Source organism: Manacus vitellinus, unplaced genomic scaffold, assembly GCF_001715985.3.
Source record: "Manacus vitellinus isolate BGI_N305 unplaced genomic scaffold, ASM171598v3 scaffold_17_pilon, whole genome shotgun sequence".
Classification (NCBI taxonomy): domain Eukaryota; kingdom Metazoa; phylum Chordata; class Aves; order Passeriformes; family Pipridae; genus Manacus; species Manacus vitellinus.
In genome coordinates, this window is record NW_021939256.1 from 7,857,060 (window position 1) to 7,876,464 (window position 19,405).

The 19,405-nt window shown below is 38.7% G+C and overlaps 1 protein-coding gene across 1 annotated transcript in view; it reads left to right on the forward strand.

The window, feature by feature from the left end:
* EPB41L4B (erythrocyte membrane protein band 4.1 like 4B) overlaps positions 1-19,405 on the forward strand; it is a 124,567-nt gene that overhangs the window by 10,400 nt on the left and 94,762 nt on the right. Inside the window, exons 4-7 of the mRNA XM_018069990.2 lie at positions 9,483-9,525; positions 11,719-11,797; positions 15,192-15,236; positions 16,024-16,076. Coding sequence (XP_017925479.1) covers positions 9,483-9,525; positions 11,719-11,797; positions 15,192-15,236; positions 16,024-16,076 — 220 coding nt within the window. The remainder of the gene's footprint in view (positions 1-9,482; positions 9,526-11,718; positions 11,798-15,191; positions 15,237-16,023; positions 16,077-19,405) is intronic.

The window sequence follows — 19,405 nt, forward strand, 5'->3', positions numbered from 1 at the left end:
GGACATGCCTGTCTCGTATTGGCCTTTTTAGCCACCAGTGCGCTTGTAACAAATGTGGGTAGAGCCCTTCCCAAATCTTCATTCGCGAAGCCTAGCCATGATTAGGGAGGGAAGTAAATGATGGCATCTACAGTTCCAAATGGGATAAGTGTTTTGAACACCTGCTGAGGGGACCTCAAAAAGCCACTGCTGGTTGCAGGACTTGGGTGGTAGGGTTATGGTTTCCCGTATTAAGAGGAGTGTTCAGGGCAGTTATTTACCTTCACTGAAGTGCAAGGCCAAAAGCTCTTCCTTGCCTTTTTTTGGGGGGGGGTGGTGGGGGTTTGTTTATACTAGCTCAAGCTGGGCAGAGAGTAGAGCTTAGACAGTTTCAAGGCACAAGCTTTTATCTTACCCAGCACCCTGTGCAAAAAGGTTCCAAGCATTAACAGACTTCCTTGGTCTGTTTTGGACTTGTGACCAGCTCTTTTCATTTGCATAGCAATTAATGCATAGCCTGCATGGCCTTCTGCTTAGTGCCAGCTCAGCCACACAGTGGCAATTGCGGGACTGGGAGATTAAAGTTGTGTAAACTCTTTGAGTCACTAAGCCTTTGTCTTTAGTATGTATTGTTAAGTGCTAAACATCTTTAAGCCTTATAAATAAGGGAGCACAAAATAGTCTTTGAATAGTGGAGATTGCTTCTATGTGCTACAAGGCCAGCAGCTTTTGAGTGCACTATGTTTCCTGCAGTTCTGTAACTTTGCCAAAGATTCAGGACAAGCAGTGTTGATAGCTGTGATTTAGAAAAGAAAGTCATGATTAGAGCTTATCTGCTTTGAAAGAGAAAAAAAACTTTGTTTGAACAGCTAATTTTTAATACAAAACCCCCCATAAAGCTGTGAAAAGCAAGATGTCAGCAGTAATGCAGAAAATACTGTAAAGTCTATTCCGTGAACTCTGCCTTAGTTTGTATCTTGAGGTCTTAGAAGACATCCATGAATAGAAGGATGTAGATAATAATGTGTAGCTTATTCTAAAACAAAGCTTAGTGTACTATTGTATTTTGAATTATTTGCTATTAACTTCAGAAGTAGAAATACTGTAATGCAAGAAAATAATTTCTTGTTCAACTAATGGTTACAGAACTTCAACGGAGATGTAGTGCTCGGGCTGATTTAAGAGTGTCTCTCTGATGCAGGAGGTCTCTGCAGTGGTTTAGAGAAAATATGAAGCTTATTGGGTTTTTAGTTAATTTTACTACAATGTGTATGTTCTAGCAAAGCAGGAAGCCTTGAAAGCTTTAGTTGAGGTTCAGAATAGCAATAATACTGTCTTGTGAGACCATAATATTGAAGTTTAGCTGCCATGAGGAAGTATTTTATTGATCTTTGCAGAAACTGGTTATGTGCAACATATTCTATGGTTGGTTTGGGTACTTGACATTTATTTTTGGCTGCTGGTAGCTAATTCTTATTCATTTTCTGTCCAGGAGTGTCCTATCTTTGTCTCTTACTCCAAAACATTTTAAGAAAAAGGGTTTCTGTGGTTAACAGATCCTTATGAGCTCCATATTTTAGGATTCTCTCAAGATATAGATATCTCCATTTCTACAGTTGCATTCTTTGTTCTAGTGTTCCATCATGTGATAGGAAAACATGGATACCCTCCCAGCCCCCTTCTGTTTTACAGGAATTCGTAACAGAAGGATTGCCTGTGTCGATTTGCTTGGAATTTGCTTGTTTCCTTCATGATTCTGTTCCTGTTCACAAGAACAATTACAGAGTAATTCAGGGAAAGAAGTTTTAAGATAAGTCTTGAAATTATTTTTTTTCTTTTTTTTTAGTGTGTGAAATAAACCTCTGTAATCCTTGGGAATGCATGGAAGCAAAAGAATTAAAATGCCACTTTTCTCACACGTGTCTCTTTCGGTGATCCTCTAAGTTGTTTAAGTCCTTTATGTCTGATCTCTAATGTCACAAAGGCCCCTTGGCTTAAAGAATGTCATATGGAACAGCCTTTCCCAGCTGTGCTCTACAACCATTCTGAGGATGTGTGTATGCACCCAATGCATCAGGCATGTTAGGAAGCACTGGATTTACACGTGTGTACAGCAAGACTGTTGTGTGAGGACAGCCTGTGCTTCCTGCAAGTGCCCATGGCTATGGTGGGGACCAGAGTTCTCTGGGGAGATGAGAGCCAGGACCAACCTGCCATGAATTGTCCTGGCAAGTGCTGTTTTCATCTGAATTTCTTAATGTTGACCAATTACTAAATTAGATTTTGACTCACTTGTTGCAAGAGGTGAGAAGACAATGGAGGAGATGAGTGTGTAGAAGCTAAAATAGGCTTTCATGAAAGCAATTGCAAGTATAAAAACAGAAGGAAAAAAACATGGCAAGAACTGTGTTTCCCAGACTGAGCCTAACCAGCAGCAGTGTGTCAGGACGCACTGATCCAGACACCAAGATCCTCACCTCTGTGGAAGGTAGCCTTGTGACCAGGTTTTTCTGGGAGAGTCAGGATCAGATATGACTCACGACAAAGGATTTCAATAGTGCAGTGGGCGAGGGTGAAGCAAGCTGGACAATGAAGAATAGTATGGGTGCCTTTGTTTCCTCTACCCATTAAGAATGAGATTCCTGGATGTTCCAGCAAGTCAGGGCCTTGTAGGGACTTGGTGCTTCATGACTGCTGCTGCTGTATCTGTCTGAATTTTCTTTTAAGGGCTCATTGTCATTCACATCAGGTTTTTTCAACTGCTTGGTTTTAATATTACTGCTGTGACTTCTTAAGATATGAGGGATGTGGAAAAATGAGCAGTTCAAACCAGTCAATTAACATCATAGTGTGATGTCTGGGAGTCTTTTTCCTTATGTACTTCTCAGTAGTCTAATAACAAGTGTTCATTAGGCAGAACAAAACAGGGACAAGCCTTACTGTTCAATATACTGGATGTGGGGAAGAAGGGAGACTGGTAAATATTTTGATAATATCAAGTGTTTCCTTTTCTGCTTCTGGTAGAATCAGACTATTTTCCCATGAATAAATTGTGAAATTCATCCGTGACTCAGTTTCCCCTCCCTGAATCTTCCTTGTTCTCTGGATGATGAGAACTTTGAGACTGGGGTTGTTGCAGGATATGTGTCTGTGAATTGTAGCCCAGAGCAACAAATACCAGTCACAGATGGAGGGTCCCAAGGGCTGTACAATATCCTGTAGCAGTCAATGCTTCAGTTTCTAATAGTTACAGTGTTACCAATGCCCGTTCAGTAACTGGACAAAGGCAGTGTGGCTGACTCTGTAGCGATGCAGAACACCTGATGAATGTGGAAGACACCCAGATGTGGCTGATCAAGGCTGTATTGCAGTCTATGAACACTTGTTAGGAGACTCCAAAACACTTAAGAATTCCCAGAGCACCTCCAGTTTTTAGTCTTCCAGTAGCACTTGCTGTTTCAGGAAGTTTGAGGACCTTTTTTCTGACACAGACTTGAGAAGCAGCCATACAGGGCAGGTGGTTGTGACACTGTCTGTCAGTGATGCTTCTGCACCTCTCTCCTAAGTGTAAAGGAGTCAAGCCTCAGTCTATCCAGGACAGCAGACAGTTTTTGCTGATTTCTTTTGTCTTTGTGTATGGTTGGAGCATAAGCCAAAGTGATTTTCCTAGTTTTCTTCCTCAGATTTAGTCAGGTTTGTTTCCCATTTGTTACAAGTACTTTCAGTTTATTTTTGACTGTTTGCACACAGGCTTCAAATTAAAGGTAACTTGCTTTTAATTGCTAGAATTGATCTGGAGTGGCATCGGCTTTCATTGTCTATAGAGTAAATCTAGTGAGAATTATGCTAAACAAGGCAAGGTTGTTTTTATATAATTTATTTAATTTATATAATTTTTATATAATTTTTTTTGTCACATCATGTGTATGAAGCAAAATATTCTTTGGTTGTCACATGTATATGAATTAGGATAGAATAATGGTCCTGAAGCTTGTCCATATAGCTCTCCATTATGTATGTGTAGTTTATCTGGACTACAGTTAAACCCCATTATGTATCTGGATGCTTCTGAGATGGCTCCATGCTCACTCAGACTGGGACAGGCTAGGCTTTCATGAATACCACGATATTTGACTGGAGGTCTGAGATAGGGCTGGTAAGACTATTAAGGCCTACCAGTGCCCTCAGGGCTCTGGAGTTAGCATCTATGGCCTTGTATTTCCCCAGATCACAATTGGGCCAGAGCTTTCTTATCACAGCTGCATCTGCCCTTCTGCCACTGGACAACATTGCTTGCATGTCTCACTGTTTCTAACTTGTGGAAGGTGGCTATCTTCCTTTACAGGGCAAGAGAGAATGTGGTGTGAGAACTGCTGCTTTCATGCCTGTATGGCTGGTAACATGGAATAGTGTCAGTTGAAGGGGACTGATGGAAATCAACTGGCCTGACTTGTTCAGTGCAGAGACAACTTAGAAAACTGATACAATTTTGCTCTTTGGTCAGGTTTGTCCTCACACGTCCAATGTTGTTGATGTGGTACTGTACCACTGTGCCTGGGCTCCATTCAACAAGATGCTGACAGCAGTATCCAAAAAGTGTTTAAAACAAGATTGACTCACTGAGCTTGAAACTCTTGTAGAAAGATCCTGCCAGTATTTTATGAAAAGTTGGTCTCATCTGAGTCCAAACACAAACTGCTCACCCCGGCTTGGTCTTGTGATATGAATGCTACCTGAGTAGGAAGTGCATTCCCTTTTTTTTTTATCTTCAAGTCAGGTAGATGAGATTGCAGAGCAGCATCCTGAAAAATGCCTGCAAGTCTTGTCAGTTGAAGGGACTGTCTATGTCCAAGCTCCTTCTCATAGCAGCTTCAGCTGTATCTGATATCTCTGGGCTTTGTTTAATCATATTTGATACCCTCAAGGATGGTGGCTCCACAGTCCTTTTGGGCACTTGTGCTTTGTCTGAGAAGCCTCATAGTGACAGTCTTTTTGTCTAACTGTGACTTTTCCTGGGTCTGGTGCCACTCATCCTTCTGCCATGGAATACCTCAGAGAAGCGTTGATCTTCGTCTTCTCTACAACCTTTCCGTAGGCAGCTGAAGACACCAGTCAGGTGAGCCTTCATTTTCAAGAGGAGCATAACTTTCTAGGAGGGACCAGGGAAAATTAGATGAGTGTAGAGAACAATATTTTTGTTGTTTTCAGTTGTGAACTTTTGGGTTCATTTGGTTTTCTGTTACTGCTATAATAATATTTAAAAGGTCACCTGCAGAAAAAAAGAGGAAAGGGCTTTTACTCCTTTGCTCTTGTTTAACTCTGTAAGTGTAGAGAAGTTTCCAGACTGTGGTTTGGTGGGTAGGGTTTTTATTGACTTGTTTTTTGTTGATTCCTTCCTCCTATATGATACATACATTTTTAACTTCCTTGCTTTAGAAGATTGTGTGGGTAATGGCAAAGAGCTTGGTAGGAGTCAGGTGCCTAGGAAACCAGAAAGCAAGAAAACAGTTAAAGGGATAATTGACTTTTGGTTTTAAAGGTGCCAACTTTTTTTTAGCACACCTTATTTTTGCAACTTGAGCATTGAGCGTGGCTCTCCTTCTTGTACCTCCAGGTATGGCATGAGGAAGCATTTAAGCAATATTTCTCAGAGAGCAAATAAAGCTTCCAGTAAAAATGGACTTTCTCTTACTGATAGTTAAATATATAAATAAGCATAAGGGAGAACTGTCTATTCAAGATGTCCTTCATGCATTTTAAACTAGCAAAGAAAGCCAAGCAAAAAGGGTCAAATACAATTTTTTTCCTTTTCAGGTCACCTTTGAGGGCTGTATAAATCAAGACAAGGAGTTTTCATTCTTTTAGGAAGCAAGTAGAGAGGCGGTGGAATTTGCAAAGATCAGGTGTGTGATGGGTTTGTGTCGGCCTGTGGTAATCCTCCTTTCAGTCTTCATTTGGCACTCACTGCTGTTCTTACATAGAGTGCTCTAGCAGCTGTAGTTTATCTGCTATATTTTAACACAAATACGTCTTCCCTTGCTGCATGTCTGTTCTGAGAAAATACTGGCTGGTACCACTTAGGAAGTGGTGAGGTACTTATTTTTTTCTTCTTCACTTGGATAAAATGAGTGATCAACAGGAGAGCAAGCTGAGATAAATACGTACTTCCAGTATTTTAAGAAATTTTTTTTTATATGGTGTTTCTTTCATGTGAAATTGATTGGAACATATTTTCAACATATGAATCCCAATCAGTGGCTACTGTGTTACATCAGTCAATACTATAGGAAACATTAATCATTTGGTAGAGCAAAGAAATTTTACTGAGTTTACAGAGGAATAAATGGAAGCTAATCCAGCATTTGACCTTCCAGTTTACCTGACAGAATTAGAGGTGATAATGGTCTCTAAAGGAGTCAGTGGTCTCTACAGCTTCCTGAGGATGGGAAAAGTAGAGTGAGGTGCTGAGCTCTTCTCTCTAGTATTCAGTGACAGGACATGTGGGAATGATTCAAAGCTGCACCAGGGGAAGTTTAGACTGGACATCAGGAAGCATTTGTTTGCTGAGAGGGTTGTCAAATAGGCTTTTTAGAGAGGTGATTGTTGCCCCAAGCCTGTCAGTGTTTAAGAGACACTGGGACAATGCCCTTAATAACATGAAGTGGTCAGGCAGGTGGATTAGATGGTCATTGTAGGTCACTTACAACTGAACTACTCTTTCTATTCTAAAATAATCATAGTCTTGATTACCTGCAATTTGACCAGGTTAGGGGCTTTTTTCCCCTAGTGTGGGCAAAGTAGCTTTAGAAACTGTCTTCCTATCATAACACAGTCTTGAAGCAATTAATCATTTTCTTCCTTCTTTTTCTGCACTGATACTTGCAAATCCAAAGTGGATATAGGAAATGCGGTATTGTATAGTTGAAATGAGTGTGGTCAGTCTTGGTCCTATGCTGTGAGATCCATAGTTAAGTTTCTTTAATGAGTCCAGATCTTGAAATGATGTACAGTTGTTTAGCCAGAGCACAAGATAGGCAGAGCTACAGTCTTAGGTGCTGAGAGAGCTAAAGTCTCCTCTGGTTTTACTTAGCTTCCTGTGAGACTTCAGAATTCATTGCTTTCACTTCCCTGTTACTGAGTTAGCAAGCAATATGTAGCCAAGCCCAAAGCCATTTTTGGCTTTAACTCGAGTGCTATGAATTTTTTTCAGCTCAGAGGGACATTTGGAAAGCAGGTATGATATACAGTGTGAAGAAGCCCTCTGATATTATCTGAGGCAAAGAAGTGTTGAAATTTAGGCTGATTTTCAGAGAAATTGCACAAAATATCTGATTTTGAAATCAGCGTTGGTTCACAAATCTGCATGAAAACTGCCAGGTCTAGGAACTCTGTGCCAATAATGCTGCCAGTCCATGCCCTACCTCTCTGTATTTTGTGATCTGTGTGGTGGTGCATCACACACAGCCATGACATGCAGTGTGGGATGGGGTAAAACAGCAGCTCACTCTTGTTTCTGAAGAGAGATGAGTTTAATGCTTGCTGTGTTTTATCTCCTGTAGCTGTCTGCCCCTGGCTGCTTGGCTAGAGAGTGAGGGTAGCTTCCTGTCCAGGCTGTAGTCTCATTTAACGGTCTGTGCAAATAGTTCCTGGAGTCTTGTTAGTTATTTTTAAACCTTGTTTGAAGTATTTACAGTTGCAAACAATCAGTTTGAAACTTGCTCTTATTTGAGTTTTAATTCACCTAGAACACCACATTCCAAGAAAGGGACTATCAGCTGTTATTTCATTGGAAATTATTGTGGTTCAGGTTGTGCTGTTCTTGTTCCAGAACACAGTGCTAACAGGAGTCACAGGTGAAATGTTACTGGAGGATTTTTGGGCTGTATTTTAGATGTTATTCATGTTTGGTTTTATTTAACATGAAGCTAAACTTTTCTTCTAATGAAATCAGTATATTTGCCTTTGAGTGGTTTATCTTTAGCCTAAATAAATACTGAGCAGAAAGACATTTTTGTAGCTAGGTATTTAAAGAATAAAAAATTAATCTGCCTGGAGGTATGAAAGTAATAGACTTGTATAATTTCAGTAAAAAATAAAAGCAAAGTTTCAATGTTGATATTTTTCCTTATCAAAAATGTGATTTCACAAAGCTGTAATTTTTCATAAGAGAGTAAAGTAGAGACAGAGTAAATTACTTGCAACTCTAAGGAATGTATTTGTATGACCTGCTATATTGTTTTATTTCCATTTTGGTGGAGATTTCTCAGATTGTAAGGATGGATTCCTTGGCAGCCTCACCTAAGGGAGTCCTGCAAGTCTCGTGCAAATAAAACAACCTTCAGAATAATTGTTCCATTTCTCTTTCTCTTTCTATCTCTTTTGTGAAATTTATTTACCTTAAGGGGCGTAAGTTGTCAGACTTTTGATCTACACATATCTATACCTGTGATAAATAAATTTTTGCCTTGGTTTAGGACATACTTAGTAAATAAATACTGGCATTACTATCCAACAAATAATTTTTTACATTTATTTAACCATAGTAGCATGGTGTTAGTAGAATGATAAATAGTCATTCAGAGATTATCCTTTTTCTGCAAACATGAGTGCTTTAATAGGAAAGAAGGAAGAAGTGTTGTTTTTTCCTAAGATTTTGTTTCATAGTACCTAGTTTATAACTTTAATATATATATATAAAGATAGAACAATGTTTATTTCAAGGAAATCCAAAATTCTTTTATCACCTTATGTAGCAGAAGCATTTACACTGAGTTGCTTCCAATCAGATTGCAGCCTTACATAGGACATTGTGCAGAAGCAGTCAAAGATTTAAGCTAAATTTACATCAGAAAGTGTTTGTTGCTACTCTTCTGTAGATGCAACTTGCACTGACAAAAGAGTGCATAAACTTTGCTGGGAAGCACATGTTTTTGTCATCATCGTTGTGTCTATTCAAGATCATTTGCTATTAGTTTAAAAATGGGGAGGAAGGGGGGAGAGGTGTGCTTCAGTGTTTCCCAAATGCTTTTAGAGAGGGTTAAGTCTTTATCCTTCTCTTGAAAAAACTTGGCTGTGAAGCAATGGAAGGCAGAATCGTACAGGATCTGGAGGGTCTCCGTCAGATGGGGTTGAAAGGAGGCTGAAACTTGGGGGTTTGGCCTGCTGCCCTCAGGAGCACTTGGGGAACAGTTAAACCTGGGGACAAAAGGGTATTTTCCTTACACACTACTGCTTTGTGGCTTTGGATTTTGAGGTTTCCTCTCTGGAAGAGTGACTTCCCTGGCAGTACAGATGAATTTAAAAATCAAGCTTTCCCATGTGGAAGAAGAAAAGTTGCTAAATGTGCCAAAAAACACTTTCACAAATGTGCAGAAATTTAGAAAATAAATATGGCAGTATTTCCTTTTAAGAGATTTTTATCTGATAAATTTTATTGTAATTAGTTTGAGTCAACAAAATCTTGAAATGGAACTGCTTTTAAATGTGAATTTTCTTTTTTTTAGCACTGGTTGGATCATTCAAAATTCATTAAGAAGCAAATAAAAAGTAAGTACTATGTCTCTGCCTGTTTATTTTGTTACTTCCTAAAGAATTTGAACTTAGAGTATTTGAACATGATTGTGAATGTTTAAATGTGCCCTTTAATGGAATAAATATTTCTTAGGAAATAATTTTTGTTTCATGGGTAATTGACTGACTATCTTATATCTAAGTGCAAGAACACTTATTAAGCAGTAGCCCTTGTTAAACACATGCTGTTTGTCTGAGGCAGAGGAGGTTGCCAGGTAATTTCAGTCTGATCTGTGAAATCAGGTTGCCTGGACACAGATTGCAGTTCCTGTCACTGCTTCTGATCCAGAACAGATTTCCTGCCTTTTTTTTTTTTTTTTCAGAGAGTGGAAAATATTTCACTGTGTACTGGCTGATATGGTTAAATTTTATTTTATTTTTGTTGTATATTAGAAATAAAACTAGCAGAAATACCTGCTGTTTTGTGAAATGTAATTTTGAAATAGCTGCTGTTTCATCAAAGATAGTTTTGGATGGAAGGGTTCACTTTGGCCCCTGAGTTTTCTGTGGAAATTGGCTAAGTCAGGGAAGCAGTTCCTGGATCTCTGACAGTCTGGTTGCAAGCTTGAGTAGAGTACAGCATTGGCATTAATGGGTTTTGTTACTCTCCTGCAGTTGGCCAACTGAAAACATTGCTTCTGTGACATTAAAATACATTGTTTTTCAAGGAAACTGTTGACCCCCTTGCAGGAGCTCACAGAGTGATTATTGCTTCAATGGTGCTTTGTCTGTCTTTTTTTATAAGTATCCAAATTATCTAGATGATTTTTGTAAATGGTGGAGTTCATCACCTTTAGGGTGGTTTGCTGTCACCTCATGGTGTGTAGGTGTCAGCCTGCTAGAATACAAGGTAAAGATAGCTACTGTGGGTAGAGTTTTGGTGGTTGATTTTCTCTCACTTTTTCATCACATTCCAGACTGCTTTACCTTAAGTGACTAAATGATTTGCACCTATGCTTTCTGTGATAGCTTTGTCCTTTTTTTGTGGAAAATCAGTGATTCTACAACAACTTCAACCAGTTTAGTTGCTTGATTTTGTCTGTTTCATCTGTGAAGGGCCTTTTTAAAAAATAAATTGGCCAATCACGGATCTGAGGAGCACCTAAGAGGGAAGCAGTTTGTTGGGTGTTGTACAGATCTGTCTCACAACAGGATACTTTTCTTTCCTTGCATTTAGCAGATGCTTTATGAAGAGTTCCTCTTTCATGATGGGTGTTACTCACTGCTCTTTTTTCCAAGTCATTATCTTGCCTATGCAGGCCTTACTAGTGGTCTCTAACTGTGAGCCTGGGGTACTATAACCTGTCTTCTAGGAGGTATCTTTGGAGACAGAATCAAAGCTCTTATTATTTGAATTTTAGCTGTATGTCATTTAGTAGAGGGATCATTAATAGGCACATGTACACTGTGTTGATGTGATGTTACAGAAGGCCTTAGAAAAGTGTGGAAAAATCATTTTTTCCAGCAATTAATATATCAGCAGGCAGTTAGTTTGGAAGATGAGGCTAAGGCAGCTAAGAGTGCATTGGTCAGAGTCTCATGGTAGCTGGGTAACTTTTTGTTATCTGTGTTACACAGAAAGTCAGATATAGCATTCACCTTCTCACATTGGAAAACACAATTTTTGCAACTCCACTTCATGGAATTTGCTAGCTTTCATGTGTTCATGGGTACATTCCAGAGTTCTATCCAGCACTTTTCACCTTATTTATCTTACCTTTTCTCATTCATGTGTTTAAATCAAAGATGGTCTACTGGTAGACTTTTTTTTTTTTTTTGGAGTGGTGTTTGTGCCTGGTTACAAGGAGCATCCCCCTCTCCTTCCCTCTTCCTTCCATCTCCCTCTGGGCCCAGCAATAGGCAGTGTACCTGGAACTTGCTGTCATTAACAGCATGTTGTGGGGCACACCTCTTTGGACAAAAATGTGTTTGCCAAATGGACTATTGCTTGATCAATTTGAATTCTTGAGTATCATGGAGTATGTTAATTGTCTAATTTTTTTTATTGCATGCATTTTTAAATTTAAAAATATTGAATATTTCCTTCTTCGAAGAATTTGAAAAATGTAATTAGTTTGGGATTTCTTGGGTGGTTCTTGGTTCTTCTGCCTTACCAGAACTGCAACTAGTGTAAACCTTTTTTCCACATTTAAATCTTTGCATGTACAGTTGGACCTCCGTACACGTTGCATTTTCGTATTAAGTACTATTCATCAGAACCGAACAACCTTCATGAAGAGTTTACAAGGTAGGAACTATGTGTGGTTAACTGGGTGACTGGCAGAGGGGTAAATAAGACATCTGAAGTACATAGGGGTACTGTAAGCAGGTGATCTTAACTTTCTTACTAAGAGTGGTCATTTTATCTGCCTTCTTAGGTGTTTTCCTACTGTCAGAGAAATGTAATCTTTTTTATTTGGTGCCAGAAAGCATTCAGAGGCCTCTCTGAGAGTTTTAATGTCTATGAGATGCTGTGTTTTGATGCTTGAAGTTGGCAAAGAAAGGCAGCGTTGGGTAGGGGGAGCCACAGCTGCTCTTAATACCTTTTTCCATTATGTCCTGCAAAAATGCCAGTGCCCTGCTTTGTCCCTCTTGCTCTGAAATGTGGGGGTGGTTTAATAATCGTACAAAGGCCACAGAATTGTGGGATTAGACAGCTTGAGTTCTTGGTTACCAGTTGATTGAATCGCTTCTGCTTCCCCATGATTCTCTGGAGCAAAAGGCATAAAACCTGCATTGTCTAAAGTCACTTTAAGATTATCTGAAAGTCTTTCGTTTCAGTCTGGTGGGCTGTTTTCTGGAGGCCTATACCTTGCTGGGTTTGTAGCACCTGGTGTGATTTACAGGATATTCTGAAAATTGGGAAATGAGCAGCTGGAGGAAAGGGTTTACTTATCTATTGTATGTGCTTACCTTGTGTCTTCTTTGTATAGTAGTCATCTATCTTAATGTTATTTTATCTTTTCTTTTGTTCTGTTTATCACCGTAGGGCACTTTCCATGTCTTCTAATTTGCTTGGCAATAATCAGTGTACTCCCAATCAGCCCGAGGTGTTTAAAGATGGTTGATTGTTGTAGTTCATGTGCCTGAGATGTTTACATTAAACTTATGCCTGCAGGCGTATGATTACTGTTGCCTTTGCTATCTGCTGTGTTGACCATGTTTTTTTTCACTGCCTGAGACAAGATTAAAGAGCTAATTGTCACCACCTTATGATATAGACATAGAGTCTTTATATCCATTATAGATTTAATGCAGCAGTGTTAATTCACCAGAAGGGCTTATTCCTATACAATGTATAATTAACTTACAGAAATCCCTGTCACGTATGTAACTGAGTATAAGATCTTAAGAGAATCAAAAAACCCAGATAATTTTTGGACATCTCTAATGAGAAAATGCAGTTAAATTAGTAGGAATAATATATGTTTTCTGGAAATTGGCGTAAGTCTTCGTACATCTGAGTGCATGTCTGACAAGTATTACATTTTCCCTGTGATCAAATTATTCCATTACTGTCTACCACAAGATTTCTTGCTCAGTCCTCTGAAGCATATGATCCTAGTCACTGTGAGATTGGGTTTCTGAGCTATGTGATCATTGCTGTGATCGAGTAAGACATTTTGTCTGAAAGTATTAACCTCTGATGCTTTGTGATCTAATTATTGCTGAAAGGTGACATTTCAGAAGACTATTTTAATTAGAAAAACACTTTAGTCAGCTAAATATTCAGTGTAGTGAACAATTTTTTTAATTACAAGCTTGACAGAAGACCACTGTGAAACTATATGAGAAAAATTAAAATGGGCTGGAAATTGATTTTACAGTGAACAAATAGGTGCTTTTTGGGGTTTTTTTGGGGGGGAGAGTAATTTTGAATTTAAGACTTTTTTTAACTCTTGAATTTTTAATTCTTTTAATTTTAAGGGGGAAGGGGAGTTTCATGTTTTCCGTGTAGCATGTTGAGTCAAAGGTGAAGATTAATAATTCTGTACTCAAAATTATTCCAAGTGGAAATGGAGTAAGAGGTGGAAGAAAAATCATCGTTAACAGTAACTATGAACTTACCTGGTGGGGGAGGGGGGCATTTGAAATTCCTTCTGGAGATCTGCTTTCTAGTAGACTTCAATTTCTAGTGCAACTATAACACCACATTCTCATAATTAGCACAGTAATGCTAAGTGTTGAAACCTGTCACCCATTCTGTCTTTTTTCAGTTTAAAAACACAGTTGAAATCCAGTGTATTTTGGAAGACATCTTCTGTCACTTTTGTGTGACCTGATTAGTTAGTTTAGTTAGAAAAACAAGAGAGGAACATGTCTCCACAACATGGGTGTTGTGGAGAATTTTCTAAGGTACTTTGCTGATTTGGAGTAGCAACAATTGAGATGCTGATGTTTGTCAGCCTGCACGCAGAAAAGGAGCAAGAGTAAGTCATACCAACCAGAACAGTGCTGCAGCACTGCACAGGCCAGCTGACACTGATAGAAGCACTGCCCAGATTTTTCTTGCAAATTCAGAAGAGTTCATGGAATTGTGAATCATTTGGGACATCAATAAGAACAGGAAGTATACGTGTCTACCGTTAAGCCGTGCGTGCAAACATCCAGGTTTGATTGGCAAGTAGGGTATTAGCCAAGTATGTGAATCAGATGGGAAACAGATCTAGCATGGATAAATCTGGTTCTGCTGTAGTGTATCATGAGAAATCTTGATCTTCCTTTTAGTTTCTGTTTCCCTGTCTGTTCTGAATATTCATCCTTCACCACATTCACTGCACGTCCTCTGTGATGAAAAACACTTTGTCTTTCCAGCATCCTTTGTCAAGATAGGAGAGGTTTATGTTCCTGTTTACTGGACTGGCTCTCAGTAGTGCTTCATGCTTTCTTCCCTTGAGTCACTCACCTTTGCAAGGCTCACCCCACAGTGTCCAGAGCAGTGCTGAGCCTGCCTGTGACTTCCTGTTCCTTGCATGACCTAGGGCACTTGTGCATGCCTCAGCAAAGCCCAACTCTGAGTGGCGATGAAACATGAAGCATGCTGAGGACTGAAGATTAGCCACAGCTTAAAATACTACGAACAGTTTGAAGGCTGTAAATTCCTACTTGGCCTACTAAATAAATGTGTGGGCTCTATGGAATTCAGGTTTTTTGTATTCAGAACTTTTCTACTGTTTTAAGTGACATCTCATTCTGAACTTTTCCTTTTACCTAGTTTGGACTTCTTCCATGTTCTGTATTTATGTTTGAGAAGGCAGCCCTGAAACCTACATTCCTTTATCTGCATTTTGTTTCTAGATCCTGTAGTTCAATTCTTGCTTGAATTGGGTAGGACTCCAGTGTCAGTAACATTTGGGTTGCTGTGGTGTGTGCTCAGATAGAGTACATCCCTAAACAGCAAGGCTTTGGACAATGTTCTGAACACTGCCAGTCAGTGAAAAATGTTCTTCTCTTTGATTTTAGTGAAAGCTGTGGGATCTTTGAAGGTTGCATGGTATATCTGAGTAATCCCAAAGGCCCTACTTTTCAAGAGCACGTTAATGAAAATGTTGTGATTACTGAATTGGGATATTTTTCCAGTGAGTGGAGCTAGAAGGATGCCATTATAAATACTTTTGACTTTCTGAATTTTTATTTGTCAGGTACCTGTTTGTATTACAACTCCGGCAAGACATTCTTTCAGGGAAGTAAGTACCTTTTTACTCTTGCAGCTGTAATTTAAAGCATTTAGAATAGTTCTTAGTAATTTAAAATTTTACTTTAATTGTGTGATCTTTTTATTTCGTCATGGTATTAGTGCACAGATTAAGAACATGATTTACAGTTCCACGTGCATTTTGTTTTTCTTTAGAATACAGGCATAGAGGACTTAGTGTGTATCATGACAATATTATTGACAAATAGAATGGATAAAAATTTTAATGGATTGAGCAGGTGATGGAAATGTATAAAGAAAGCAAGATTGTCTTGATTTTTATGACTTGAAAATATGACCTAGGTTTACCGTATTTTTTTAGTATGATAGGTAAAAGAGAAGAGGAAGAAGTTGAAGTGCAACACTTCCAATTGAGGTCAACTCTGCAAAAATATTTTGTGTGTTTATAGTCTTACCCTGGCCAATAAATGCACACGTGTTCTATTTTTTTTTTAATTATAGAAAAAAAAATCTCAAAACCATATGTTCTAAAATACAGGGTTGAAGCAAAAAATGGTTCTTTAGTCAATTTAATGCTGTCTCTATTAGTTGAAGCTTGTTTTATGGTGAAGTGTATCATGTTTAATGGAAATCAGAAGTACCAACTTAGGAAATAATCATACACAAGTTAAAACTAATTGTAGATGTTTCATATCATTAATAGTTTGTGGAAGTTAATATTTCCATTTCTTGTATCAGGCTACTTTTTAGCTTTATTGCAAGAGGAATTTACTGACAAGAGACATGATTTTTACAGTTTGGGTTTTTTTGTTTTTAAGACTGAAATGCCCGTATGAAACTGCTGTTGAACTAGCAGCTCTGTGTCTTCAAGGTATGCAATCTTCTGAAAGTGGCTTGTCTTAATATATTAAAAAACTCACCTTCTGGTTTCTTTTTCTTTGTTATCAATGCTTTCTCACTGATAGTGTATAAATGTCCTTCCTTTTCGCAAGGAGAAGAATTTTAGGGCGATTATTTTCTTGACTTGCCTCCATTCATAGCTTCTGAACTACATTAGCCAATATCAGCACACTTGCTAAGGGGAAGGAGCCTCTAAGGCATGGCTAGACAAATGTTTGTGGAAACCAAGGGCTGACCAGGAAAGAAGGACCCCAATAGTTCCCCACTGAGGGAGAAGGTGTGATGCGTGCACAGTGTTATCCCTTCAACCTGAAAAGCCAGCTGGTCCTTCAGCATACACTTTGTGGCAGGTGGAGCCCTGTGAACTTGGGCTTCCTGCTGCCTAGACAGTGCTTGGGAGAGGAAACCTGCACAGTGTGTAACACAGGAGATGGTTACAGGGCAGTATACAGGAGGTGGCAGGTACTGGAGAGAATTATATGGAAAGGTAAAAACTAAGATTACTTCTGTGTCAGGAGCAAGGGTTACAAGATTTCATAAAAATTCTAGGACACTGGGTTTCATTAGTTTATTGTAGGAAAATGTATTTTTTTAGTTGTTGCAAACATGTTAATACAAATATTTATTTCTGTTCAGATAGTTTGTTTTGCAAATAGGAAGGAAACTAGTGTAATGAACCTCGAATCAAGTTGATTTTTTTTCTAAAAGAAAGTGCAGTGAGCTGGACCATTCTAAGCGTATTAGCAGCAACATGAATTGAGATGAAAAATTTTCTTCCTGTTTCTCTGGTGGTTGGGCCATGACATCCATGACGTAAGGAGTGTTTAGGCAGAGTCTCTTAGTTTAATATAGCAGTGGGGATAACTCAGTGATTCTAGATGGACTTGACAGGCAAAACTGGGAATTCAGTTCCGAACAGCAACGGGTGTAAATATTAAGGTAGTGAGTTATTTTGCTGCACTGGTCTGGCGCAGCTGTGACTGTTATGTCTGCAAAGAACTGCTGCAGGCAAACTCCATTTGTCTTTTTGAGATGGAGGAAATATGGAGCCCGTATTTGATTTGTTGCTTCCATTTTCTCAAATGAAAATACTGGTAACCTCACCCCTGGTCTAAGCAAGGAGAATCAGGCAAACAATAATAGGTTGACGCCTCAACAGTTTGGGTAGTAACTGTCACTTGTGTTTGCTGTGTAAACATATCATGATAGCTGTCCATCATGTTTATGATGTCTCCAGCTAGGTACCAAAACTAATACTCCTTGACACTGTCTGTAGGAAAACACTTTTATACTTTTTTGCTGCCTTTTTTTCAGTTTCAGTTTTCGACTATTTTGACATCATCACAATAAGTTTATCCAAAATTATTTCAACTAATTCATTATCTCTGCTGGCGTATGCAATAATTAGCATTTTTGGTGTAAAGTTTGCTACATTTTATTGACACCGGAAACTTAATCAAGCAGAAGAGTACAAAGGAAGGCCAATTAGTCCCTCCTCAGCAGGTTACATTTACTCTGTAAAATCCAGTCTTGCTTCTTAGTGTGGTTTTCCTAAGAGCAAAGAGAAAACTGTAAATGACTATTTAGGCACTAGTACCCTAAGCCCTCTGAAAGAAAAGCCTTTTCTCTTCACGGGTCAGCTTTCAACTACATACTTTTTTTTTTTTTAATAATCAATTAAGTTGTTCTGTTACAGTAATTCTTTGTTTCAAATAGCAGTTTCCAAGGTTGGTGTTTTGTATGAATCATCTTTCAAACCTAAAGTGTTGGGTTGTTGCCAGTCCCGTGAAAGAAATTCTGTAGCAAATAATGTTGATTTGCAGTATGAGGTAACTTGTGAAGCAGATACATAATCATATGCTTCACTTAGGCATTGTCTGCAGAAAGGTTGTCATCAAACTTGAATTGTCACTGTTACAGTAAGTTTTTAACTACCTCATTGCTACTGGGTAGCTTTAGTGTTTAACCAGAAATACTCTACCACACAAAAAAGAGAAGAGGTATGCCAAAGCATGATACTTTGTCATAAAACCACAGATGAAAAGATGGGTCTTCTACTGTTCCCTTGTGTTGAAAAATATTAGTGTTGCTGAGCCATTCAAGGAATGTAATTCCACCAGAGTAGTGACAGCATCCTCATATAGAGCCCTCGACTACCCCTTCTTCCACTGCCCTCCTACCCTGCGTGGGGAGCTAGTGAAACTCTGACTTACTCTGAAGATCTACTTGTTAGAGATCAAAAAGATTACATAGTTTGTTCACCTGAAAATGAATAAACAGTGAATGCAGCTATTAAGAAACAAGGGCGATATTTTTCTTTTACCTAATACTGCTGCCTTATCTTTTCTGTGTATCTTTTGTCCTACAAGCTCATGATTCTTCTCTACATGTCCTCTTTACAGCACAGTCAGCCTTCATTCCCCACTTTCTCTATTAGTTAACTAGTAGAGAAATCTCCCATGTTTTTCCTAGATGATTGTCAACACATCAAACTTGTCTTACTTTTTTTTTTCCCTCTAAGTCCTCCTTGCTAATGGGTTTTCTGTGGGTCTCTTTTGTACACTGGAGATTGGACTGCCAGTAATTCTTAGCAATATCTGTGTTAAATAGGCTTCCAGCTTTGATGAAACAGCAATAGAGCTGAGATATCTGTTAAAGAAAAAGTCTTATAAATAAGAATGCTGTAACAGTCATCATGGAAGATGACTGTTTAGAGAAAAAATGTGTGTGAGGCAGTAATTAGAAATGAAGATCAATGAACTCAATTTGTTTAATATCCTGAGGACTGCTAAATGTTTGAGCAAAGCTCAAGTTCTCAAAACTACCTAGTAGGTGGTATCAGCCAACAGATTGCATTTTGTGTGTAACTTCCTATAGGCTACTGGAACCTGCTAGGCATTTTTGAAGTCTGAGTGTGAATTAAATTTTTGCAGCTGTTAAGTGTAAAAGTGCCCTAAAGCAATAAAACTGCTTTGTTCAGGGGATTTAGTTTCCATCTGCCTTATTTTAGTTTTTACTTTGGTAGTAATACTAAAATACTACTACAATTACTACCACCAAAATACCGCTACTATTTGGTAGTAGTAGTAGTAAACAGTTAAGAAACACCAACAAAGGTCTGGCTGGAAATCACATCGTATGTCAGGTGACATGTGATATTACTGAACAGTGTATTCTCCACTGATGTTTACCACACAAAGGCAAACTACCCAAGGCAGTGATGCTGCAACCTCTTTGTATAGCTGAGAGGCTCCGTGAACAAAGCATGTCACAGGCACAAGACAGGTTAGTTCAATCACT